Source organism: Pristiophorus japonicus, chromosome 2 (genome assembly GCF_044704955.1).
Source record: "Pristiophorus japonicus isolate sPriJap1 chromosome 2, sPriJap1.hap1, whole genome shotgun sequence".
Classification (NCBI taxonomy): Eukaryota; Metazoa; Chordata; class Chondrichthyes; family Pristiophoridae; genus Pristiophorus; species Pristiophorus japonicus.
The window spans coordinates 223,133,228-223,159,791 of NC_091978.1; the positions used below are offsets into that span (position 1 = coordinate 223,133,228).

Sequence of the window (26,564 nt, forward strand, 5' to 3'; positions counted from 1 at the left end):
TAAATGCCTGGGTTATCGTTATGGCTTTGTTTAGGTTCGGTGTTTCAACAGTCAATAGTTTGCGAGGGATAACCTCGTGGCCAATGCCAAGCACAAAAAAGTCTCTTAGCATTTGCTCCAGGAATCCATCGATTTCGCAATGTCCTGCAAGGCGCCTGAATTCGGCGATGTAGCTCGCCACTTCCTGGCCTCAGACCATTGACATGTGTAAAATCGATACCTTGCCATCAGAACGCTCTCCTTCGGATTTAGGTGCTCCCAGACCAGTGCACACAGTTCTTCATACGATTTGGTTGGTTGTTTCACCGGAGCAAGAAAATCCTTCATGAGGCCATAAGCTGTTGCCCCACAGACGGTGAGGAGGATCGCCCTTCGTTTGGCAGCATTGTCATCCCCTTCCAGCTCATTGGCCACGAAGTATTGGTCGAGTCGCTCCATGAAGGCCTCCCAATCATCCCTTTCTGAGAATTTCTCCAGGATGCCAACAGTTCTCTGCATTTTCGTGTGCTGGTTCGTTTTCTCGTCTCCAGTTGTTTGTTCATAATAAAGTAATGTAACTGAGTACTGCAAACGTGAGTAATTGTGACCTTAGTTCCTTTATTCTACTTCTAGAGTGCTGGTACAGCATGGGAGGCCTGCTTATATACAGTGCTCCCAAGGGATGCTGGGATCCCTTGGGATTCCAACAGGTACGCCCTCTGGTGGCGGTATAATACCTGTTATATAGGGTTGCATACATAACACCTCCTATTTCTCTTCGACTTACTGCCCCTCCAAAAACACAATTGCAGGTTCCATGTGTACGCTGAAGAAACCCAGCTCTACCTCACCACCACCTCTTTCGACCCCTCCACTATCTCTGATTTGTCATACTGCTTGTCCAACATCCAGTACTGGATGAGCAGAAATCTCCTCCAGCTAAATATTGTGAAACAGAAGCCATTGTCTTTGATCCCGGCCACAAACTCTCTTCCCTCACCACTGACTCCATCCCTTTCCCTGGCCACAGTCTGAGGCTGAATCCGACCATTCACAACCTTGGCATACTATTTGACCCTGAGATGAGCCTCCGATAACATATCCGATCCATCACCAAGACCAGCTACTTCCACCTCTGTAACATCGCCCGTCTCAACCCATCTGCTGCTGAAACCCTTATTCATGCCTGCCTTACCTCTCGACTTGACTATTCCAATGCTCTTCTGATTGCCCTCCCATCTTCCACCCTACGCAAACTTGAGCTCATCCAAAACTCGGCCGTCTCCTAACAAGTCCTGTTCATCCATCACCCCTGTGATTGTTGACCTACATTGGTTCCTGGTCTAGCAATGCCTCGATTTTAGAGATCTCATTCTTGATTTCAAATCGCTCTTATGGCCTCACCCATCGCTATCTCTATAACCTCCTCCAGCCCTATAACCCTCCACGATCTCTGCACTCCTGCAATTCTGGCCTCTTGTGCATCCTGATTTTAATCGCTCCATCATTGGTGGCTGTGCCTTTAGCTGCCTGGGTCTAAGCTCTGGAATTCCTTCCCTAAACCGCTCACCTCGCTCTCCTGCTTTAAGATGCCCCTAAAAAATCTCCCTCTTTTGGTCATCTGACTTATTATCTCCTTGTGTGGCTCGGTGTCAAATTTTATTTGATAATGCTCCTATTAAGTACCTTGGGACCTTTTCCTCTATAAATGCAGTTGTTGCTTTACGACATCCTAGTGATGTGGTGAGGTGCTATATAAATGCAAATGTATTTTTTCCTTCCTTAATTGACCAAGCTCTTGGAACCATTGTTAGCAGGGCCCCTAGAATTCACTGGCACAGTGAGGCCAATTTCTGCAGCAAGCCAACAACGTTCTGTGGCAAGAGAATGTAGATTCTGTGGCAGGCCTAGCTCAATTTAGGGGACCTTACATTTGTTTGTTATTGATGATTATAAAAGGTAAGTTTACCATTTCCCCCCCCCCCCTCCACCCTTGGATATAACTTGCCATCAAATCTCCATGCAAACTTAGGAACAGGTCAGTTGCCTGTTGTCCAAAAAATGATGAGGTGCAGAAGTGAAGAGGGAAAATAAACTTTCAAAGTGACAAAAATTAAAATGTGACAATAAAGTACACTTGTATTTCTACAACATGGGACTGCAATAGGGTCAGCATTCCAATCTCCAATATGTTCACGTGTGCATTTTATCTCTGTTATACGTCTTTTTTAGATGACATCAGAAAGCTAGTAATACATGAGATTTGATATGATTAAAATATCATCATACTTAGAGAACCACACAACAAAGTATTATGTAAAAAAGATCTCTGATAAGAAGTAACTTCATACAAATGCAAGTCATGGCAGAAAATCTATCGCTATGAACCCCAAAATCTGTGCCTGAAACCTTCCACAGCGGATACAGTATTTGCAGTGTCATGGTTTGAACGTGCTTCCGTTCACGGTCTTGTCTCCTGTACTGGATGTGCTGTAGTTGAACAACCAGCTGGCCTTATCCATTATATCCAGGTGCAGTCCACATCGGAAGTACAGTCATGGGCACAATAAGGAGGAGTTAGGCACGGATCAATTTTCAGTCACAGTACCTTGGGCACAGAAAAGAAACAGGAACGAGACATTCTGCAGTAAAGGGGAAAATACTAAGTATACTCCTGAACTTTGGAATTATGGAACCTGTTTCATAAAATTTAGCCCAAACAACCAGTATTTCTTATTCACATCACATGTTGAATCATTTTCGTATATTCTGTCACTCACAACTCAGTTATTCCATTTGTAAGTGGCTATCCTTGTGCAAAAAAATGAACAACATTTTGTATGACCTGCATCGGGTGATGTCATTAACATTAGTCCCAGCATATCAAATTAACAGGCTTAGTTCAGGCCAGACATACGGCAGGAATTTTCTGGGGTCGATGTGGGTGCGATCGGATCCAGGTCGGGTGGGAAATTTGAAATAAGTTGGAGCGGGTCAGGAACACGCCGACATCCTACCCCCATGTGCAGAGGCAGGCGATCTAATTCAAATCATTATCACATTGTTGTCAGACCCTTGCGTGCCTTCTTCAGCATATGTTTCAAATTTCCCTGGCTGCCCACAGGATTCAAACAGCTCAGGAACCACATCTGTCAGCCTGAGGTGGGTGTTGAGTGGCCATTGCTCCAGCTGATTAGATGACAGCACGAAATGTCCGATAAAAGCTCCCACCTCACGGCTGATCACTTTCCTCAGGCAGAAGCTGTTGCTGACTGCATTCCCAGCACAGATTGAGCTTTCTTGAAGCTGCAAGTACTTCCAGTAAAGTTGCCAACCAGTCTCATCTCATTGTTACAACCTATCACACCATTGGCTGATTGCCTCTCTCATTCCTAGTTGACCTGCCTTCTATTCCATCAGCATGGGTGCGGTTTAAATTGTCTCACCTTGGTCCCCATAATCCATTCACGATGAGTCCCAGTATCACAAGGTACACCATCAGCACTAGCAACAATACCACCAACCTTCTTCTCAACCACTTGATGCTGCACAGGACAGGGGGCATCAGCGAGGGCTGCACCGTGCCGGAGGTGATACCCCTAACACAGGGTATACAGGCAGAGGATGAGCTTCCTCAACATAACTGAGCAGCAGTGCCAAAGGCGGTTCAGGCTATTGCACCAGTTGTCGCAGACATTTTCACATTGCTCGAGCAAGACCTGCAACCCACAGAAGCGGGTGGACCCACCTTACCAGTGACTGTCAAAGTCACCAACACCCTCAACTTCTTCGCCTCAGGCTCCTTCCAGGGATCTGCAGCAGACATTTGCGGCATCTCGCAGTCGGCCTCCCACAGATGCATCACACAGGTCACCGATGCCCTCTTTGACTAATCAGCCAATTACATCTGCCACTGATGAAGCCAGTGTTACTGAGCGGGCACTTGGCTTTGCAGCTCTGGCTGGCTTCCCACAAGTGCAGGGTGTCATCGACTGCACACACATAGCCATCAGGGTACCCTATCATAACCCAGGAGTCTTTGAGGGAGTGGAAGCCCTTGCAGTTGACAATGTGCTGCTGGTCTGCAACCTTAGGAAGATCATTATGCATGTGTGCACCCAAATTCCCTGCCAGCTGCCATGACTCTTTCATCCTTCGCTAGTCCAGCCTCCCTCAGCTCTTCGCTCCTCCAAACAGACTTCCATCTGGCTGTTTGGAGACAAGGGCTATCCACTGATCTAGATGTGGCTCAAGACATGCTTGAGGAGGCCAAGTACTGAGGACCAGAAGAGATGAAATGAAAGCCACATTTCCATCAGATATGTCATAGAGCAGACAATAGGCATGCTCAAAATGCACTGCAGATGCCTTGACAGATCTGGAGGAGCCCTTCAGTACTCACCAGCCAGGGTCTCTAAAATCATCATGGTCTGCTGTGCCCTGCTCAACAAAACACAGCAACGAGGATTAGCGCTGCCTGAGGAGCAAGGAACTGAGCGCACAGCCTCTTCAGAGGAGGAGCATGAGCTGGAGGAACCTGCGGGCCAGATCCCACCAGCACCCGAGCACATTGTTGCCCGGGAGGCTAGGAATGGCTTCATCCTGGCCAGATTTACCTTACTTTATGGCTGATGACACTGCGCCCTCAGAGGCTGGAGGCTGCTCTGATGTATCGTCTTCCTCTTCCTCCTATACAGTGGGGGGTGGCAGGGGGCTGTTGTTGGATTTGGGGGAGAGTAAAGCGATGAGTTAGATATGCCATATGAAGAATGGGTACACATACCATTCTGCGAATTGTCATGTATTGATGCTTGGGGTCACTCGACACCAGGAGGCGCCACTATCGGAGGTCATCGGACTGTAGGCGCGCGTGTGCGGGTCCTGGTATATAAGTGCTGGTACCATGTCTTGTAGTCACTTTGGGCATGAATAAAGTGGACCAGGTTTACACCTGAGTGAGTTTACAGTAACAAGTCTTTTGAGTCATTATATACTTAACATTTGGCGACGAGGTAACTTAAGAACCTTCGCATGCACAATGGGCATTATTGGAATTCTGGAAAGATTCCTGGATGGCGAGGATTGGGCGGATTTTATCGACCGCCTGGATCGGTATTTTGTGACCAACAACATGGCAGGAGACGATGACACAGTTAGGCGCCAGGCGGTTTTCCTCATTGTTTGTGGTTCAAGAATATATGGCCTCATGAAGAATCTGCTCTCGCCTGTACGTTCAACGGACAAAGAATACAAGGATGTGTGCGCTTTGGTACATGACCATCTCAAGCCAAACGAGGGGATCATCATATCACACTATTGCTTCGACACACATGTTCGTGCTGAGGGCCAGGATGTGTCGGGATTCGTTGCCGACCTGCGATGTCTTATTGAGCCGTGTAAGTTCAGGACCATGTTGGAAGACATGCTGCGAAATTTCTTCGTGATTGGCATTAACCATGATGTGATTCTCCGGAAGTTATTGGCTGCAGAGACATTGGATTTGAGCAAGGCCATCACGACTGCCCAGGCATGCAAGACGACTGATAATTTGAGGCAGATATCATCGAAAAGTCGGAGCTCCATGGCAAGTACTGTAAACAAGATTGTGTCATCGCCTGGCAGAGCTGCTTATGGCAGGGCCTACTTGACCGCTTACGTGAAACCTGTAGCTGCTCAAAGTTCGCCAACTGGTACAAATCCTATGTCCACACAACGCCAACAGTGTGAAAATCATCGGCTTCATCAGTGTCGGTTTAGGCAATACATCTGTAACTGCTGTTCCAAAATGGGGCATCTTCAGAGAATGTGCCCACAACTGAGCAAGCGTGCTGCCGCTCATCACATTGATGATGATGACCAGTCTAGTGCTGGCCCAGATGCACAACCCAAGGAGGAAGTGTATGGTCTGTGTTCGTTCTTGGGGAAAGAGCCAATAATTGTTAATGTGAAACTGAATGGCGTGCCAGTTTCTATGGAGCTGGACATGGGTGTGAGTCAGTCGGTAATGAGCCAAAGGACATTCGACAAGCTGTGGGACACTGAGGCGGTGAAGCCTTAGCTGAGTCCAGTCAGTGCCAAGTTGCGTACTTACACTAAGGAACTCATACCGGTGATTGGCAGTGCAGTCGTCAAGGTGTCATATGATGGTGTGGTTCATGATCTTCCGTTATGGATCGTCCCAGGCAATGGTCCAACGCTGTTTGGCAGGAATTGGCTCGAGAAAATCAAGTGGAATTGGAACGATATCAAAGCGTTGTCATCGGTGGATGACACTTCGTGTGCTCAAGTGTTGTAGTTTCCTTCTTTATTTGAACCGGGCATTGGAAATTTTATGGGAGCCAAGGCGCAGATTCATCTGGATTCTGATGCAAGGCCTGTCTATCAAAGCTCGATCTGTTCCCTATATGATGAGGGAGAAGGTTGAAATTAAACTTGACAGATTCCGACATGAAGGAGTCATATCACCGGTCGAGTTTAATGAGTGGGCCAATCCTATTGTTCCTGTGTTGAGTGATGCACTGTCAGGATTTGTGGAGTCTACAAGGTTACGATTAACCGATTTTCGAAACCGGATCAGTATCCGTTACCGAAAGCTGATGAACTATTCGCCATGCTAGCTGATGGAAAGTCGTTCACTAAACTGGATCTGATGTCAGCCTATATGACACAGGAGCTTGTCGACACTTCGAAGAAACTTACCTGCAACAACAGCCATAAAGGGACTGTTTGTCTACAACACGTGTCCTTTTGGAATTTGTTCGGCTGCAGTCCTATTTCAGAGGAATATGGAAAGTCTACTAAAGTCCGTCCCTAGAATTGTCGTGTTTCAAAGTGACATTCTGGTCACAGGTCACGACACTGTTGAACATCTGAACAACCTTGAGGAAGTTCCACATTGACTGGAGAAAGTGGGACTCAGGCTGAAAGGTTCATGGCACCAGAAGTTGAATTCCTGGGGAAGAAGATTGCTGCTGATGGCATCAGGCCTACGGATTCGAAAACCAAGGCCATCAAAAATGAACCCAGGCCTCAGAATGTGACTGAGCTAAGTTCATTCCTTGGGCTACTCAACTACTTCAATAATTTTTTACCTGGATTAAGCACTTTGCTAGAGCCACTGCTGCTCAGAAAAGGCGACAACTGGGTCTGGGGTGTATCTCAAGATAGAGCTTTTGAGAAAGTTAAGAATCCGCTCTGTTCAAACAAGCTGCTTGTTCACTATGATCCATGCAAGCATCTTGTATTGGCCTGTGATGCTTCATCATATGGGGTTGGCTGTGTACTCCAACAAGCAAATGAGTCGGGTAAACTACAACCTGTTGCGTATGCTTCAAGAAGTTTGTCAAAAGCGGAAAGAGCTTATAGCATGGTAGAAAAAGAAGCTTTGGCCTGTGTGTATGGGGTCAAAAAAAATGCATCAGTACCTGTTTGGTCTTCGCTTTGAACTTGAAACGGATCACAAGCCTCTCATTTCATTGTTTTCGGAAAACAAAGATATTAATACCAATGCATCGTCCTGTATTCAGAGGTGAGCATTGACGCTGTCTGCCTATGATTGTTGTTCATCACAGATCAGGCACTAAGTATTGTGCCAATGCACTGAGTTGTCTGCCTTTGTCCACACCAGATATGGAGATGCCTCAACTCGCAGTTAGTAATGGAGGCTTTTGAGAGTGAAGGTATCCCCGTCAATGCTCAACAAATTAGGACCAGCCATGATCCTATTTTATCAGTTGTAAAACATTGTGTCCTCAGGTTTGGTCTCATCACACATCTCCATGGGTATTGCAGACCAATCACCACTTACAACCGTCGCAAAGATGAACTTTCCATTCAGTCAGATTGTCTACTGTAGGGCAATCGTGTTGTCATGCCCAAGAAAGGCAGAGAAAAATTTGTACGTGAACGACATAGCACTCATCCTGGCATTGTCATGATGAAAGCCGTTGCCAGGGCTCATGTTTGGTGGATCTGGAATCATGTGTGCATCAGTGCAATACTTGCATGCAGCTAAGTAAAGTACCAGCGGAATCTCCACTGAGCCTTTGATCGTGGCCAACTAAACCATGGTCGAGCTTACACATCGATTTTGCGTGTCCTTTCCTGGGAAAGATGTTTTTTGTTGTAGTGGATGCATATTCAAAGTGGATAGTGTCATCCAGTACGTCCACAGCTACCATTGAGAGCCTTTGTGTCATGTTTTCTACTCATGGTTTGCCTGACATTGTTGTGAGCGACAACGGATCTTGTTTCACAAGTCTGGAGTTTCAAGAGTTCATGAAACTCAATGGTATTAAACGTGAGATCAGTCCCATTCAAACCTGCTTCTAATGGTCAAGCAGAGCATGCTGTTCAAACGATCAAACAAAGCATGAAACGTGTAACTCGGGGTTCACTGCACTCATTTATCACGCATATTGCTTAGTTACAGGACAAGACCTCCCATGCTTACCTGGGTCTACCCTGCTGAACTATTGATGAGAAGTCTCAAGACCAAGCTCTGCCTTGTTCATCCCGATTTTGAATGATCATGTTGAAAACAGATGTCAAAGTCAGCAATTGTATCATGATCGTGCTGCCATGTCACGTGATATTTCTGTCAATGATGCGGTTTATATATTGAACTATGGTCAAGGTCCAAAGTGGATTGCCGGTACTGTTACAGACAAAGAGGGTAACAGAGTGTTTATTGTCATGCTCAAGAATGGGCAAACATGCAGAAAACATGTTGATCAAGTGAAACTGCGGCACACGGATGAACGGGAACCACTTGAGGAAGATGCCGTCAGTGACCAACCAACCAATGGTCATTCATCAAAGGACTTTGCTCTCATTACCAAACCTGGACTTTCAGTCTCTGACATGGTCCTTGCCACTCCCATCAGATCAGCTACTTAGCCTCCAGTCATAACTGACTCAGAACGCTCGCCCAAACCTAGAGTTGAACTGAGACGATCAACTCGTGAGTGGAAAGCCCCAGACCGTCTTAATTTGTAAAGAGACTGATACTAAGATCTTGAAGGGGGATGTTGTCATGTATTGATGCTTGGGATCACTAGACACCAAGGGGCGCCGCTGTCGGAGGTCATTGAGCTGTATGCACGTGTGTGCAGGCCCTGGTATATAAGTGCTGGTACCATGTCTTGTAGTCACTTTGGGCGCAAATAAAGTGGACCAGTTTTACACCTGAGTGAGTTTACAGTAACAAGTCTTTGAGTCATTATATACTTAACACAAATGATGACCATTCAGTGGCTGATGACATCAGTCCCTAATATGAGTGACTGATGTTTGGTATGTAGCTGTATGATATGTAATTCTGTCACCAGGTTGCTAAGATGTCCCCCTCTCTCTGTCTCCTGCCTCCAGCTGCTCTGCCACTCCCGAGACTTTCAATGGAGCTTCCTCTGCTGTTGTGGCAAATGGTGGAGGGCCACCTTCAGTTCTCTGCCTCTCTCTCTTATTGTGGGCTCTTTTCCTGCAAGGAGGGAAAGAGAAGATTGAGTGAGTGTGATGGAATGTGTAAGGAATAGATGGGTTACATCTTTAGAGAGTGACTATGATGCAGTGGGGTGCCAATGCCAAGTGGCTTCCTTGTGTGTTGTTAGTTGGTATGATTACATAGAAACATAGAAAATAGGTGCAGGAGTAGGCCATTCGGCCCTTCGAGCCTGCACCACCATTCAATGATTTCATGGCTGAACATGCAACTTCAGTACCCCATTCCTGTTTTCTCACCATACCCCTTGATCCCCCTAGTAGTAAGGACTTCATCTAACTCCTTTTTGAATATATTTAGTGAATTGTGAATATATTTACATTAGGATGAGGATGAGTGTGAGGAGTAGCTAGTAAGATGGGGATATGATAATGTAGATAGAGAGGGATGGGTGGATGTGCAAGATATTTTGATGTGACTAAGAATGTGCAGGAGCAGAGTTGGGAGGACAGTGATGGGAAGGTGATGAGAGGCACAGCAGGATGAAGCTGAGTGTGGTTTTGTACTCACCTTTCCTGATCTGATGAGATCATTGAAATGTTTCCAGCTGTACACCCAGGTCCTCCTAAACAAATCCCTGCTGTTCATCTTCTCTGGTATTTGGAGCCAGGCTTTTTTTGTCTTCTGGAGAGGTCTCTTCCAGAAGCATTCAAAGGGGAAAGCACCTCCCTGCATGTTCTCATTCCCTCCACAAGCATATGGAGCGAGTCATCGGAGAACCTGGGTACAGTTCTCTGCCTTTGTGCAGCCATGTCTCCAACTGTTTGGAGCAATAAAAGCCTCCAGTGCAGTGACTGCACACTTCTAGATGAACCTTCAAATGCTATGGGGCCATGGCTCCTTTAAATATCCCGGCTGGAAATGAGTCATCGATGATGTCATCAGACCCGCACCATTTAATAGGGCCAGGTAACGCGCAGGGAGGGCTTGATAGGCCCCATTAGCACAAAGTCGATTTCTGCAGTAGGATGGAAGCAAGAATGGGGTCACGACCTACCATGCTGACCGCCCGCACCCGACCCGACCCGCACAGGTACAGAAAATTCCATCCATGATGTCTGTGAGCTAAGTTAGACTTAAAAATCCTCCTAACTGGTATACACACTTTTAGTACTCTCATTTCTTTTATGATTTCATGGTGTTAAAGGTGTTTTTTTTTAACCTTTTTTTACATGGGTTTCTATTGTTTGAATTACTTTATCTCATGGAAAGTCAAACATTACAAATAAGAGTGATATGCAAGTTAGTTGCATCAATAAAAAATTAAGTAAATGACCGCTCCTGCTCACTGTCACCTTGTCATTTGCTTTGGTTGCTGCAGACCTGTCCTACCCGGAAGCACAATCTGTGTAGGGTGCAGTGCTACCTCCTGTCAGGTAGCTATCTTTAGCTAGCATGGTTGCGGCCTATGAAATTTGAAATGCTGCAAGATCAATTTTTCTTTCAGACCTTGTTTTTAGGTGATGGTTAACACTCTTATCTGGCATGCTTAGTTTTTAAATAATCCCCCACCCTCCCGCCCCTATGTTCTATGTCACACTGTCCGATGCACAATTCTGCACCTATGTGGTCAGGCTAGCACCTAGTTCCCAAAAACCTCTGCTAATGTGTTTTAATACCAATCACTAGGTCACTTGCTCAGATGGTCAGAGATGATTCACACCTTTTTTGTCTTACAATGTCAATAGCAAACACTAACATGCTCCATGTAGTTAATGGGTTATCAATGTGCCCTCTGTGCTTCGGGGTTTCCTTGAAGATGGCCACGAAGCTGAAACTCGCTCCATGCTAATCTGTATTTGAATAAATCCCTCGCACGTCACTGCAACATTGTCAGAGATGCACTGGTGCACTTTACCCACCAGTTACTTCAGGCTGCTCATGGGAGACCCAAAGAATGTCATGAAGTGCTGCAAACACTGACATGCACTGCACAGAGGTGCACAGCTGCATCCAGGTTCTCTCATGACTCCCTCCATATGCTTATGGAGGGAGTCACAGCACGTAGGGAGGTCCTCTTCCCTTCCCATGGGTGGAAGGGACCTCCCCAGGACACCAACGCAGCCTGGTTGTACATTGTACAGGAGGGCACAAGCAGGGATATCGTCAGGAGGAGCTGGCTGCAGTGACGCGAACCTTTCAATGATCTCAGTAGATCATGAAATGTTACTGCAAAGCCACACTCAACCCCATCCTGATGTGCCACTCATCACATCCCCATCACTCTGCCTTCCCTACTCTATCCCTGGACATCCTTACTCTCTCCAACTTACCTTGCACCTCCACCCATCTCTCTCTCTCTCTATCTACATTATCAGTTCCCCATCTCATTAGCCACCCCTCACATTCACACTCATCCTTCTCCAATCATACCAACTAACAACGCACAAGCATTGGCACTTGGATGCTTTAGCCAATGTTCATGTATAGTTAATGTTGATGTGTTGTCAAACATTGAAATCTTTATTTTCAGCACTTTGTGTTCTTGGACAGATTTGTGGGCACCTTTGGAAGTGGCTTAGTGAGTTGTGTGAGATATAACGGTATCCCCTGCAATGATGATGACTGTGAAAGGAATGGGTTAGACATTGCAGCGATGCTTTATGGAGCTGGTGTGGGATGGTGCCAATCTGGCACATCATGTGGCAGTCAGGGTGTACAGCGTAAAGTAAAGTAAATGTGGTCATGGTGAGGCCATCACTGGCCTCCCGGGCAGCAATGTAGTCAGATGCTGATGCCCTGTATACTGTGCAGCATCAGGTGATTGCGGAGAAGGTTGGTGTTTAGTGATGTTGGTATTGGGGCTGATGGTGGAAGTCTAAGGACCAAGGTGAGATTATTTCAAGGGCACCGATACTGCTGGAATAGATGGCAGGTAAGGTTGAAATGACCGAAGCGCCCTGTCAATTTTGAGGTGTTGCTCCAAAGATATGACATAGAAACATAGAAAGTAGGTGCAGGAGTAGGCCATTCGGCCCTTCAAGCCTGCACCACCATTCAATGTGATAATGGCTGATCCTGCAACTTCAGTACCCCATTCCTGCTTTCTCTCCATACCCCTTGATCCCTTTAGTTGTAAGGACCACATCTAACTCCCTTTTGAATTTATCTAATGAACTGACCTCAACAACTTTCTGTGGTAGAGAATTCCACAGGTTCACAATTCTCTGAGTGAAGAAGTTTCTCCTCATCTCGGTCCTAAATGACTTGCCCCTTATCCTTAGATTGTGACCCCTGCTTCTAGACTTCCCCAACATCGGGAACATTCTTCCTGCATCTAACCTGTCCAATCCCATCAGAATTTTACATGTTTCTGAGATCACCTCTCATTCTTCTAAATTCCAGTGAATATAAGCCTAGTCGATCCAGTTTTTCTTCATATGTCAGTCTTGCCATCCCGGGAATCAGTCTGGTGAACCTTCGCTGCACTCCCTCAATAGCAAGAATATCCTTCCTCAGATTAGGAGACCAAAACTGCACACAATACTCAAGTTGTGGTCTCACCAAGGCCCTGTACAACTGCAGTAAGACCTCCCTGCTTCTATACTCAAATCCCCTTGCTATGAAGGCCAGCATGTCATTTGCTTTCTTTACTGCCTGCTGTACCTGCATGCCTATCTTCAATGACTGATGTACCATGACACCCAGGTCTCGTTGCACCTCCCCTTTTACTAATCTGTCACCATTCAGATAACAATCTGCCTTCCTGTTTTTGCCACCAAAGTGGATAACCTCACACTTATCCACATTATACTGCATCTGCCATGCTTTTGCCCATTCACTTAACCTGACCAAGTTCCCTCTGCAGCCTCCTAACATCCTCCTCGCAGCTCGCATTGCCACCCAGCTTAGTGTTATAGAAACATAGAAACATAGAAAATAGGTGCAGGAGTAGGCCATTCGGCCCTTCTAGCCTGCACCGCCATTCAATGAGTTCATGGCTGAACATTCAACTTCAGTACCCCATTCCTGCTTTCTCGCCATACCCCTTGATCCCCCTAGCAGTAAGGACCTCATCTAACTCCTTTTTGAATATATTTAGTGAATTGGCCTCAACAACTTTCTGTGGTAGAGAATTCCACAGGTTCACCACTCTCTGGGTGAAGAAGTTCCTCCGCATCTCGGTCCTAAATGGCTTACCCCTTATCCTTAGACTGTGACCCCTGGTTCTGGACTTCCCCAACATTGGGAACATTCTTCCTGCATCTAACCTGTCTAACCCCGTCAGAATTTTATATGTTTCTATGAGGTCCCCTCTCATTCTTCTGAACTCCAGTGAATACAAGCCCAGTTGATCCAGTCTTTCTTGATAGGTCAGTCCCGCCATCCCGGGAATCAGTCTGGTGAACCTTCGCTGCACTCCCTCAATAGCAAGAATGTCCTTCCTCAGGTTAGGAGACCAAAACTGTACACAATACTCCAGGTGTGGCCTCACCAATGCCCTGTACAACTGTAGCAACACCTCCCTGCCCCTGTACTCAAATCCCCTTGCTATGAAGGCCAACATGCCATTTGCTTTCTTAACCGCCTGCTGCACCTGCATGCCAACCTTCAATGACTGATGTACCATGACACCCAGGTCTCTTTGCACCTCCCCTTTTCCTAATCTGTCACCATTCAGATAATAGTCTGTCTCTCTGTTTTTACCACCAAAGTGGATAACCTCACATTTATCCACATTATATTTCATCTGCCATGCATTTGCCCACTCACCTAACCTATCCAAGTCGCTCTGCAGCCTCACAGCATCCTCCTCGCAGCTCACACTGCCACCCAACTTAGTGTCATCCGCAAATTTGGAGATACTACATTTAATCCCCTCATCTAAATCATTAATGTACAGTGTAAACAGCTGGGGCCCCAGCACAGAACCTTGCGGTACCCCACTAGTCACTGCCTGCCATTCTGAAAAGTACCCATTTACTCCTACTCTTTGCTTCCTGTCTGACAACCAGTTCTCAATCCATGTCAGTACACTACCCCCAATCCCATGTGCTCTAACTTTGCACATCAATCTCTTGTGTGGGACCTTGTTGAACGCCTTCTGAAAGTCCAAATATACCACATCAACTGGTTCTCCCTTATCCACTCTACTGGAAACATCCTCAAAAAATTCCAGAAGATTTGTCAAGCATGATTTCCCTTTCACAAATCCATGCTGACTTGGACCTATCATGTCACCTCTTTCCAAATGCACTGCTATGACATCCTTAATAATTGATTCCATCATTTTACCCACTACCGATGTCAGGCTGACCGGTCTATAATTCCCTGTTTTCTCTCTCCCTCCTTTTTTAAAAAGTGGGGTTACATTGGCTACCCTCCACTCCATAGGAACTGATCCAGAGTCAATGGAATGTTGGAAAATGACTGTCAACGCATCCACTATTTCCAAGGCCACCTCCTTAAGTACTCTGGGATGCAGTCCATCAGGCCCTGGGGATTTATCGGCCTTCAATCCCATCAATTTCCCCAATTCCTTCGTCTAAATCATTAATGTATATTGTAAATAGCTGGGCTTCCAGCACTGAACCCTGCGGCACCCCACTAGTCACTGCCTGTCATTATGAAAAGAACCCGTTTATTCCCACTCTTTGCTTCCTGTCTGCCAACCAGTTCTCTATCCACATCAGTATATTACCCCCACTACCATGTGCTTTGATTTTGCACACTAATCTCTTGTGTGGGACCTTGTCAAAAGCCTTTTGAAAGTCCAAATACACCACATCCACTGGTTCTCCCTTGTCCACTCTTCTAGTTACATCTTCAAAAAACTCTAGAAGATTTGTCAAGCATGCTGACAAATTTATAAATCCATGCTGACTTGGACCGATCCTGTCACTGCTTTCCAAATGCGCTGCTATTTCATCTTTAATAACTGATTCCAGCATTTTCCCCACCACCGATGTCAGGCTAACCAATCTATAATTACCCGTTTTCTCTCCCTCCTTTTTTAAAAAGTGGGGTTACATTAGCTACTCTCCAATCCATAGGAACTGAACCAGAGTCCATGGAATGTTGGAAAATGACCACCAATGCATCTACTATTTCTAGGGCCACTTCCTTAAGTACTCTGGGATGCAGACTATCAGGCCCTGGGGATTTATTGGCCTTCAGTCCCTTCAATTTCCCCAACACCATTTCCTGACTAATAAGGATTTCCCTCAGTTCCCCCTTCTCGCTAGACCCTCGGTGCCCAAGTATTTTCGGGAGGTTATTCGTGTCTTCCTTAGTGAAGACAGAACCAAAGTATTTGTTCAATTGGTCTGCCATTTCCTTGTTCCCCATTATGAATTCCCCTGATTCTGACTGCAAAGGACCTACATTAGTCTTCACTAATCTTTTTCTCTTCACATATCTGTAGAAGCTTTTGCAGTCAGTTTTTATGTACCCTGCAAGCTTACACTCGTACTCTATTTTCCCCCTCCTAATTAAACCCTTAGTCCTCCTCTGCTGAATTCTAAATGTCTCCCAGTCATCCGATTTGCTGCTTTTTCTGGCCAATTTATATGCCTCTTCCTTGGATTTAACACTTTCCCTAATTTCCCTTGTTAGCCACGGTTGAGCCACCTTCACTTTTTTATTCTTTCGCCACACAGGGATGTACAATTGTTGTAGTTCACCCATGTGATGGTTAAATGTCTGCCATTGCCTATCTACCGTCAACGCTTTAAGTATCATTCTCCAGCCTATCCTAGCCAATTCACGTCTCATACCGTTGAAATTTCCTTTCTTTAAGTTCAGGACCCTAGACTCTGAATTAACTGTCACTCTCCATCGTAATGAAGAATTCTACCATATTATGGTCACTATTCCCCAAGGAGCCCCACAGGACCAGATTGCTAACTAATCCTCTCTTGTTACACAAGACCCAGTCTAGGATGACCTGCTCTCTAATTGGTTCCTCGACATATTGCTGTAGAAAACCATCCGTTATACACTCCAGGAAATCTTCCTCCACAGTATTGCTATCAGTTTGGTTAGCCCAATCAATATGCAGATTAAAGTCACCCATGATAATGGCTGTACACTTATTGCATGCGTCCCTAATTTCCTGTTTGATGCCATCCCCAACCTCCCTACTACTGTTTGGTGGTCTGTACACAACTCCTACTAACGTTTTCTGCCCTTTGGTGTTTCACAGCTCTACCCATATAGATTCTACATCATCCACGCTAATGTCCTTCCTTACTATTGCGTTAATCTCCTCTTCAACCAGTAACGCTACCCCACCTCCTTTTCATTCCTGTCCGTCCTTCCTGAATATTGAATATCCCTGGATGTTGAGTTCCCAGCCTTGGTTACCTTGGAGCCATATCTCCATAATCCCAATTACATCATATCTGTTAACAGCTATCTGCGCAGTTAATCCACCTTATTACGAATGCTCAGAGACTCAGAGCCTTCAGGCTTGTTTTTTAACACACTTTTTCCTTTTAGAATTATGTTGGTGTGGCCCTTTTTGATTTTTGCCCTTGATTTCTCTGCCCTCCACTCTTGCTTTTCTCCTTCCTACCTTTTGCTTTTGCCCCCTTTTTACTTCACTCTGCCTCCCTGCATAGATTCCCATCCCCCTGCCTTTTTAGTTTAAACCATCCCCAACAGCACTAGCAAACACTCCACCTTGGACATTGGTTCCGATCCTGCCCAGATGCAGACTGTCTGGTTTGTACTGGTACCACCTCCCCCAGAACCGATTGCAATGTCCCAAGAATTTTAATCCCTGCCCCTTGCACCATTCCTCAAGCCACATATTCATCTGAGCTATCCTGCAATTCTGACTCTTAACTAGCACGTGGCACTGGCAGCAATCCTGAGATTACTACCTTTGAGATCCTGCTTTTTAATTTAACTCCTAGCTCCCTAAATTCAGCTTGTAGGACCTCATCCTGTTTTTTACCTATATCGTTGGTACCTATATGTACCACGACAGCTGGCTGTCCACCCTCCCCCTCCAGAATGCGCTGCAGCTGCTCCTTGACCCTTGCACCAGGGAGGCAACATACCATCCTGGATTCTCGTTTGCGGCCGAGAAACACCTATCTATTCCCCTTACAATAGAATCCCCTATCACTATAGCTCTCCCACTCTTTTTCCTGCATTCCTGTGCAGCAGAGCCACCCTGGTGCCATGGACTTGGCTACTGCTACTCTCCCCTGATGAGTCATCTCCCCCAACAGCACCCAATGTGATGTATCTGTTTTGGAGGGAGATGACCGCTGAGTACCCCTGCACTACCTTCCTTCCACTGCTCTACCTGATGGTCACCCAATCCTTATCTGGTTATGTAACCTTTACTTGTGGTGTGACCAACTCACTAAACGTGCTATTCACAACATCCTCAGCATCGTGGATGATCCAGAGTGAGTTCATGCACAGCTCCAGTGCCACAATGCAGTCTGCCAGGAGCTGCAGCTGGGCACACTTCCTGCACTGATTTCCCACATAGCATAGGAGGAGCATGACACTGGTCTGGGTTCTCCTGCCATGGCCTAACCCTTAAATTAACCTAATTGATAACAACACCAAAGGTTTCTTACTGATCAGATTAAGTGAGTAGGGAATTCACACAACTCAAAAGTCTCTTCCAAACCCTGAAGGCTTCAGCTTCTGACATTGGAAAGTGAACAGCTGTGAAATGGTAGCTTTTATTACCACTTCTGCAGCTGTCAACTAGTCAAAGCAATAGAGATTCCCTGAGAACCTGACTCCACTAACCTGGCATGAAACCTGAGGTACGGTAAGCCCATCAAAAGGTTGTTACAATTGTAAGTGCCTGCTTTTAAGCTTCTTAACTAGCATTTAAGTACCTTTTTAATATTACTTAACTGTCCCGCCGCTTCTATCTGAACGCAGATCAAATCGGTCAGAAACTCACATGGAGGCGGATTCCGAGCGGGATCCTGACCCGCTGTCAATCAGGGCCATTTTGACAGCGGGCTCACCTCCAAACCTGCACTTGCAGGGCTGAAAAGATTCAGGCCAATATCATACCTAATATTATACACACCTCCTCAAAGCAATGGCAATCCTTCGACAGCCAGGTTCATTTACAAAAATTGTCCACCCCTTTGAATGGTAAACAGCAACCTTTGAGTGTTACTTTCTAACCTAATTTTGTGCTTCCCAGCCAATCTTGAGGCAGGTCTGTCCCATTGAGCAAGTTTTCCATGTGAAGGTAGCATGTGGAAACTAAAGGCAGGGGATTGCTTCACAAAATTCACTGACTCCAGCCCTCCTCACTGTCAACGCAGCCTTACCCAATTAATGGGTAAGCACAGCTCCAATTTTGCAGAACCCTGGAGATAAAGCATATTTGACAGAACTCCGCGTTGGATTTACAGATCAATAGGACTTCCCCAATGGTTGATTTGGCAAAGACAACCTGCAACTGGGCCGTACAACCTAGAATCTCACAAAATGATATTTTTTTTTTATTCGTTCCGAGATGTGGGCATCACTGGCAAGGCCAGCAATTATTGCCCATCCCTAATCGCCCTTAAGGAAATGATGGTGAGCCACTTTCTTGAACTGCTGCAGTCCTTCTAGTGAAAGAACTCCCACAGTGGTGTCCAGGAATTTGACCCAGTGACGATGAAGGAAGGGCGATATATTTCCAAGTCAGGATTGTGGGGAACTTGCAGGTAATGGTGTTTTAACGCGCCTGCTGCCCTTGTCCTTCTAGGTGGTAGAGGTCACAGATTTGGAAGGTGCTGCCAAAGAAGCTGTGGCAAGTTGCTGCAGTGCATCTTATAGATGGTGTGCACTGCAGCCATGGTACACCAGTGGTGGAGGGAGTGAATGTTGAAGGTGGTAGATGGGGGTGTCAATCAAGCGGGCTGCTTTGTCCTAGATGGTGTTGGGTTTCTTGAGTGTTGTTGGAGCTGCACTCGTCCAGGCAAGTGGAGAGTATTCCATCAAACTCCTAACTTGTGCCTTTATAGATGGTGGAAAGGCTTTGGGGAGTCAGGAGGTGAGACACTTGCCGCAGAATGCTCAGCCTCTGACATGCTCCTGTTGCCACAGTATTTACATGGCTGGTCCAGTTAAGTTTCTGGTCAATGATAACCCCCAGGATGTTGTTGGTGAGGGATTCGGCGAAGGTAATGTAGTTGACTATTAAGGGGAGGTGATTAGACTTTCATTTGTTGGACATGGTAATTGCCTGGTGCAAATGTTACTTGCCACTTATCAGCTCAAGCCTAAATATCATCCAGGTCTTGCTGCATGCTGGCATAGACTGCTTCATTATATGAGGAGTTACGAATGGAACTGAACACTGCAATCATCAGCAAACATCCCCACATCTGACCTTTTATGATGGTGGGAAGGTCATTGATGAAGCAGCTGAAGATGGTTGGGCCTAGGACACTGCCCTAAGGAACTCCTGCAGCGATGTCCTGGGGCTAGGATGATTGCTCTCCAACAACCACAACCTTCTTCCTTGTCTTTTGCACTTGCGTGCTGGGCTCCATCATTGTTCATGGAGCTTCCTCCTCCCGTTAGTTGTTTAATTGTCCACCACCATTCACGGCTGAATGTAGCAGGACTGCAGAGCTTTGATCTGATCTGTTGATTGTGGGATCGCTTAGCCCTGTCTATAGCATGCTGCTTCTGCTGTTTAACATACAAGTAGTTCTGGTGTGCAATGGCTGCCACACGTTAAAAAAAATCCACGCACAGGCATCTTCCACCCTTGAGGATGTAGTTCGGGTTCTTCATTCGAAACAGCTGTGAACTCATCTTTTTTTTGGTGTGGAAGCAAGTCATCCTCGTTTCGAGGGACCGCCTATGATGATGAATTCTGGATTGCAGCTTCACCAGGTTGGTACCTCATTTTTAGGTACGCCTGGTGCTGCTCCTGGCATGCTCTTCTGCACTCTTCATTGAACCAGGAGTGGTCCCCTGGCTTGATAATGGTAGGGTGAGGGATATGCCGGGCCATGAGGTTACAGATTGTGGTGGAATACAATTCTGCTGCTGCTGATGGCCCACAGTGCCTCGTGGATGCTGGTTTTGAGCTGCTAGATCTGCTCTGAATCTATCCCATTTAGCATGGTGGTAGTGCCAAACAACACGATGGAGAGTGTCTTCAGTGTGAAGACGGGACTTCGTCTCCACAAGGTCTGTGCGGTGATCATGCATCTGCGACAGGTAGATTGCTGAGGACGAGGTCAAGTAGGTGTTTCCCTCATGTTGGTTCCCTCACCACTCTGGCTCAGTCTGGCAGTTATGTCCTTCAATCTCGGCTAGCTCAGTCAGTAGTGGTGCTACCAAGCCACTCTTGGTGATGGATATTGAAGTCCCCCATCCAGAGTACACTCTGTGCCCTTGCTGCCCTCAGTGCTTCTTCCAAGTGCTGTTCAACGTGGAAGAGTACTGATTCTGCATTATTTTCTGTGTACCAGGTTCCATATCACATGAGGTATTGCAAACAATGATTAAGAAGAAGGTGCACAAGGTTTACTTTCTGATCTTGCTTTCCATTAAAGCTGTGCAAAGCTGTTAAGATTTCACCTCCGTGCTGGCTGCTAATTAATGCTATTGGTAATCTCCAATTTACCCAATTTCCCAAATGTGCATTCCTTTGCCAGGGAATAGTTCCATGGGTGCAGGCAGGCCTCATTGCCTTATACAAGTGGCCAGGATACTTGACTGTGGAGGGCCTCACTATTAATAATGTTAGAAGTTCCAACCTTTGGATGAGATGTTAACTATGGCCATGTACATGTTTCAGGGATTCAAGTGGATGATAAAGATCCCATTACACTATTTGATAAAAGGTAGGGAGTTCACTCAGTGTCTTTTTCAACATTCCTCCCTCAACTAACACCTCAGCTGCCAATTGCTGCCCTCCAGTTTGGTGATTATTAAATTGTGTCTGCAAAATAGCCCTTCTGAATCCCTGTACTCTTTAAAATGCATCACAAAGGTGTTTTAAAAAACCGGAGGCAGAGTAATAGTCAACTTTGGCAAAGCAGAAAACAGGCCTTGTTTACAACCTATTTGCTTTTCTTTCACTTTCACTGGAAAGGAAAATTGGGTGGGGTGTATCTGCTGTGGATAATTTTCAAACCCTGTCAAAGTTTAAAAAATCCCTAAGATTTCCTGTAGGAAATAAATGTTGTATCATCGGAGCTCACTGGCCTCTTCACAAATGTTTTTAATGTATTATTGCAAAAACTGCATTCTTGTGTCCATCACTTTATCTCTATAATACATTTGATGGACTATTGGGTAGCACTGCAGGTTAAGCCATGACCAGTTCATGTCCCGCAGCACTCCCATCGTAACTACTTCTTGTGAGTCATATTTGAAGACTTTGGCTTATAGTTTTTAGGAAAAAAAACATTGAATTATAGAATGTGATCCTAAAGCACCAATAAAAATCCTGAAATCCAATGTAACAAAAAAATAAAATGCAAGAAAAATTGTATTCAGTTGCCTTGAAATATTGACTTTGGTCACAGGCCTTTATGTTGTTTTTAGATTCTTCATTTTTTGGGGGGGATGTGCCAATGTTTTTGAATCTGGTCCTCAGCTTTTCCCGGTTTTATAGGTTGGCATTTATGCAAATCCATAAAAAATAGGTTAACTGGTCATTCAACTAGTTGCCATTTGTGGGACCTTGCTTTGCGTAAGATGGTTGCCACATTTTCTACATAACAGCAGAGACTTCATTTTAAAATAATTAATTGTAGGTGAAGGACTTTGAGGACTTTCTGAGAGAGATATATCAAAATGTACATCTTTTTCATTTCAGGCCAGCTACAGCGTTGATCCAGGTCCGGAAAAGCTATCTAACCTGCAAGGTCAGGTGAATGAGGTAAAGGGCATCATGACACACAACATTGAAAAGGTTCTAGACAGAGGAGAAAGACTGGATGATCTCATCATTAAAACGGATGATCTCCAAGCTTCTGTAAGTATCCCTTTTTCCAGAGGTTACAAGGAAGGTTTCCCCTGTTTACTATTTGTAGCAAAATCTTAAACTCTTCTATATCATTTTATTTCAAATGGTAAATGGGAAAAAAAGTAAACAGTTCCCTTATTATGTTTTTATGCTTTTTTCTGTAAATTTTCATCAAGGTTCCGGGTGTCAGTGCTAAGGAATATCTCCATGTTTGTCACCTAGTGTCACGTCAAGTATTCCCATGTTAGTTATAGTGCAGTTGGATGCAGAGTAAAGCTCCTTCTATTCTACCTCATCAATGTGTTTTGACCCCATCCCAAAAGGGCACTTTACTTTTCCAGTGTGACATTTCCATTTCCTACACCAGCAATCCTTGTGGCTTTTCTAAGTGAGGCTGCTCATTTGTCTCAGATTGCAAGCACTATATTTTTGTGGGCCAACATTGAGTTAAGACTGTTCAAGTTCATTTCCCTTAACAGAAGAGATTTTCATTTAGTACAAGTAGATTGAGTGATGTTCCAGGGCTGCCAGTTCTGTGAAATTGTTCCCAACTTTAGCACCAGCAGTTACAGAGAGAATACATATGTACACAAACCAAACACATGCACACTTATTTAAAAGTGGCAATCCACAACTTTACTTCCTGCCCACAGAATTTACTAATGGCTGGGGCAGATCCGTACAAGCCGGCTATGGAAAAATTACATTACTGGTGTAACACAGGCAGGGTGGGCCCTTAGCTGCTCATAGTCAGATAGAGTGGCAGCCATTGTCTGTCATTGCAGGGATATCGTTAAAGTAGGGACTGTTGTCAATTACAACACTACAACCTAAAAGGGACATATGACTCAGACAACTCAGCTGACCAGGGAATTGAACCTCCATACTCTACTCTGTGATACCATCTGTGAACCCGTACATTTTTGTTTCATTTTTCAAGACAGTGGATTCCCACCTTGAGTTCTGAATAACATGTCAGCTGTACGTTTGCATTATAACTAATGAAATGTGTTTTCAACATCTGATGGGTTGTAAATACAGTAAATGAAAAGGAAGATAGACAAACTGGAGAAGATTAGGTTTACAGTCTAGTCTTCTTAAACATAAGAATTAGGAACGTAGGCCATATAGCCCCTCAGCCAGCTCCGCCATTCAATAAGATCATGACTGATCTTCGACCTCAACTCCACCCTCCTGCCCGATTCCCATATCCCTTGATTCCCCTAGAGTCCAAAAATCTATCTATCTCAGCCTTGAATATACTCAACGACTCAGCATCTACAGCCCTTTGAGGTAGAGAATTCCAAAGATTCACAACACTGTAAAGAAATTCTTCTTCTTCTCAGTCTTAAATGGCTGATCCCTTATCCTGAGACTATGCCCCCTAGTTCCAGCCAGGGGAAACAACCTCTCGGCATCTACCATGTCAATCTCTCTCAGAATCTTGTATTTTTCAATGATATCATCTCTCATTCTTCTAAACACCAGAGCATATAGGTTCATTCTACTCAAACTCATCTCATAGGACAACCATCTCATCCAAGAAATCAATTCGAATTAATACAAATGATCTATTAATTTGAGTTGAAATTGTACAAAGAACACCTCCAGTGCTGTTTTATCATAATTGCTTAATTGAAACTACCAGATTATTCACATTTTTTTAGCAAAACAACTTTGAATTAATAGTAGTAGACGGTACCTGACTATATAGACTAGGGTAAATGTTTGTAGTAAAAAGGGGGAAAGGAGTTCTTGGAACACTTTTGAAATTGTTTCCTTCATCAGTATGTTGCTTGTTCAACAAGGAAGTTGCAGTGTTAGATCGTGTTCTGTGTAAGGAGAACACGTGGGATATAGGGGCCGAAATTGCCCCTTTTTTAAGAGCCATTACCTTGTCTTCCTTTATTTTTGTGGCGGTGCACACTACCACCCCACCCGTGTTCCCGCCCCATCGGGCACATACCGATCCCTTTCCGACCCACGTGGGAAATTGCCCCGCAAGAACGGATCGGCTGGTGCTCCCGACAACTTTCCCTGGTAGAAAGCTGCCTGTTGCTGGGCAGCGCACCCGCCCTTAAAGAGGAGGGCGCACTGCCGCGGCCGCCATTTTATTTTAATAGTCGGTCTAACAATGACAGCCACAGGTTCGGCTGGGCCGCCAAAAGGCAGCCCGGCACCCCCTCTTGGATACCGGGCCGCTGGCCCAGCCAAAATCTTCCCTGGTGGCCCAGTGGGCCCAACTAAACTTTGTGCAGAGCTCGCAGTGGCCTTCCCTTTTAACTGTGCCACGTCGCGCTGACATCATAAGCATCGTCGTGCTGACCGCCCACCTTCTGCCCTGATCCCAAACGGCTTCCACCCTTCAGCTGCCCCATACACCACTCGGAGAAAAAAAACTTTTAAGACCTCAAATTCGCTCAACTCATTTATGTCGGTAGATGCGCCCCGCTTTGGTCAGGGGGCAATTTCGGCTCCATAGTCTTCATAACCTAATTAGGTACATGTTGAAAATACATAAAGCCAAATGTTTTGGACTAGAAATTAATTATTTTCTGTGAGAGCCCAGGTTAGTTAGACGGAGAGAATAGCAGATAAAAAAAGTGGACTAGCAGTGGGAGATATTTAAATATGAGAGTTCTAAAAATCCACGGTATCCCATCGTACGTGAGAAGATGCATTTTGTCAGGACTTCCATCACTGATCCATTTCTCTGAGGCACAGTATATAAGGAGGCTATGCTTCTCAGGAGACTGGCGCAGAGTTGTCACTTCTTGCAACAAGATCTACAACCGACTGCCAAAGGTACAACAGCATTGCAAGTTTCAGTCAAGGTATTGAAACTCTGAACTTTTTTGCCTTCAGCTCCTTCCAGGCTGCCACAGGGAACATCAGTAACATTAGTCAGTCTGCAGTTCATGCTTGCTTTAATCAAATGACTGATGCCATGTTTGCTAGAGTGAACACTTTCATCCATTTCCCTATAGACAACCAAAAGCAACAGCATAGGATTCTCTGCTTCCCCCAAGTCCAGGGCCTTATTGACTGCCTCCAAATTTCTCTGCGGGCTCGAATTGTCAGCCAAGCTACTGTGGAGGGATGCTAGGGTAGACATTCGACCTGATTACGCCCATTTAACCCAAAATTATTTTGGACAATTTTTCAGGCATCCCCAGCAGCCACCTAAAATGGGCTTTAGGCCTCTTATGTAAGTTAATGGGGGGCATAATGTCAGTTTAGGACCTTTTGGGAAAATGGTGTTCTATGAAGTGGAGCAGGCACTGCATGCAGCCTAGAAACCAGCCACCACTAAAAAAATTTGAGTTTGTCAATTCTTTTTAAATTCATATGGAGCCTGGAGGAGCGGGTGTGCTCCTCCTGCTCTGCAGCACTCCTTGGGTTGCCAAACCTCTGACTGCCTAGAAGTATCACGGATTGCAGGGTTTCTCTGTTGAACAACAGGCAATCAAATATCACATGATCAAATGTCATGTGATCGAACATCCAGAAATACGTCCAACCACAGTTGGAAACCCTAAGTACACGTGCCCTCATCTCGCTGTCCTGTTGCCCCCCCCTCCCCCAATACTTCCAGCACTAATGCAGAAGAGGGAGCTGCCTGAGAAAGGGTGACAGGTGCCGACAGATGGCCCCAATTATTTACATGAGGCTTGAGGCTCAAATTTCGGGTCAGCCTCAGGATCTTGGGTTGCGAACACCCCAACTGAGTATCATATTTTACCCTGAAATGAGCTTCCAGCCACATATCTGCGGCATAACTAAAATAGCCTGTTTACACCTCCGTTACATTGTCCATCTCCACCCCTGCACTGAAACCCTCATCAATGCCTTTGTTACCTCTAGACTTGACTATTCCAACACAGTCCTGGCTGGCCTTCCACATTCTACCCTACGTAAACTTGAGGTCATCCAAAACTCGGCAGCCCATGTCCTAACTCGCACCAAGTCCTGATCACCCATCACCCCTATGCTCGCTGACCTACATTGGCTCCCGGAAAAAATTCTCATCCTTGTTTACAAGTCCCTCCATGGCTTCGCCCCTCCCTATCTCTGAAATCTTCTTCAGCCTCACAACTCCTCAAGATATCTGTGCTCCTCAAATTCTGCCCTCTTGAGCATCCCTGATTATACTCGCTCAACCATCAGTGGCCG

General features: G+C 45.5%; 1 protein-coding gene across 1 annotated transcript in view; it reads left to right on the top strand.

Moving 5' to 3' along the window:
• Window positions 1–26,564, top strand: part of LOC139233172 (vesicle-associated membrane protein 8) — a 55,035-nt gene that overhangs the window by 23,726 nt on the left and 4,745 nt on the right. The window contains exon 2 of the mRNA XM_070863779.1: window positions 22,242–22,400. Coding sequence (XP_070719880.1) covers window positions 22,242–22,400 — 159 coding nt within the window. The remainder of the gene's footprint in view (window positions 1–22,241; window positions 22,401–26,564) is intronic.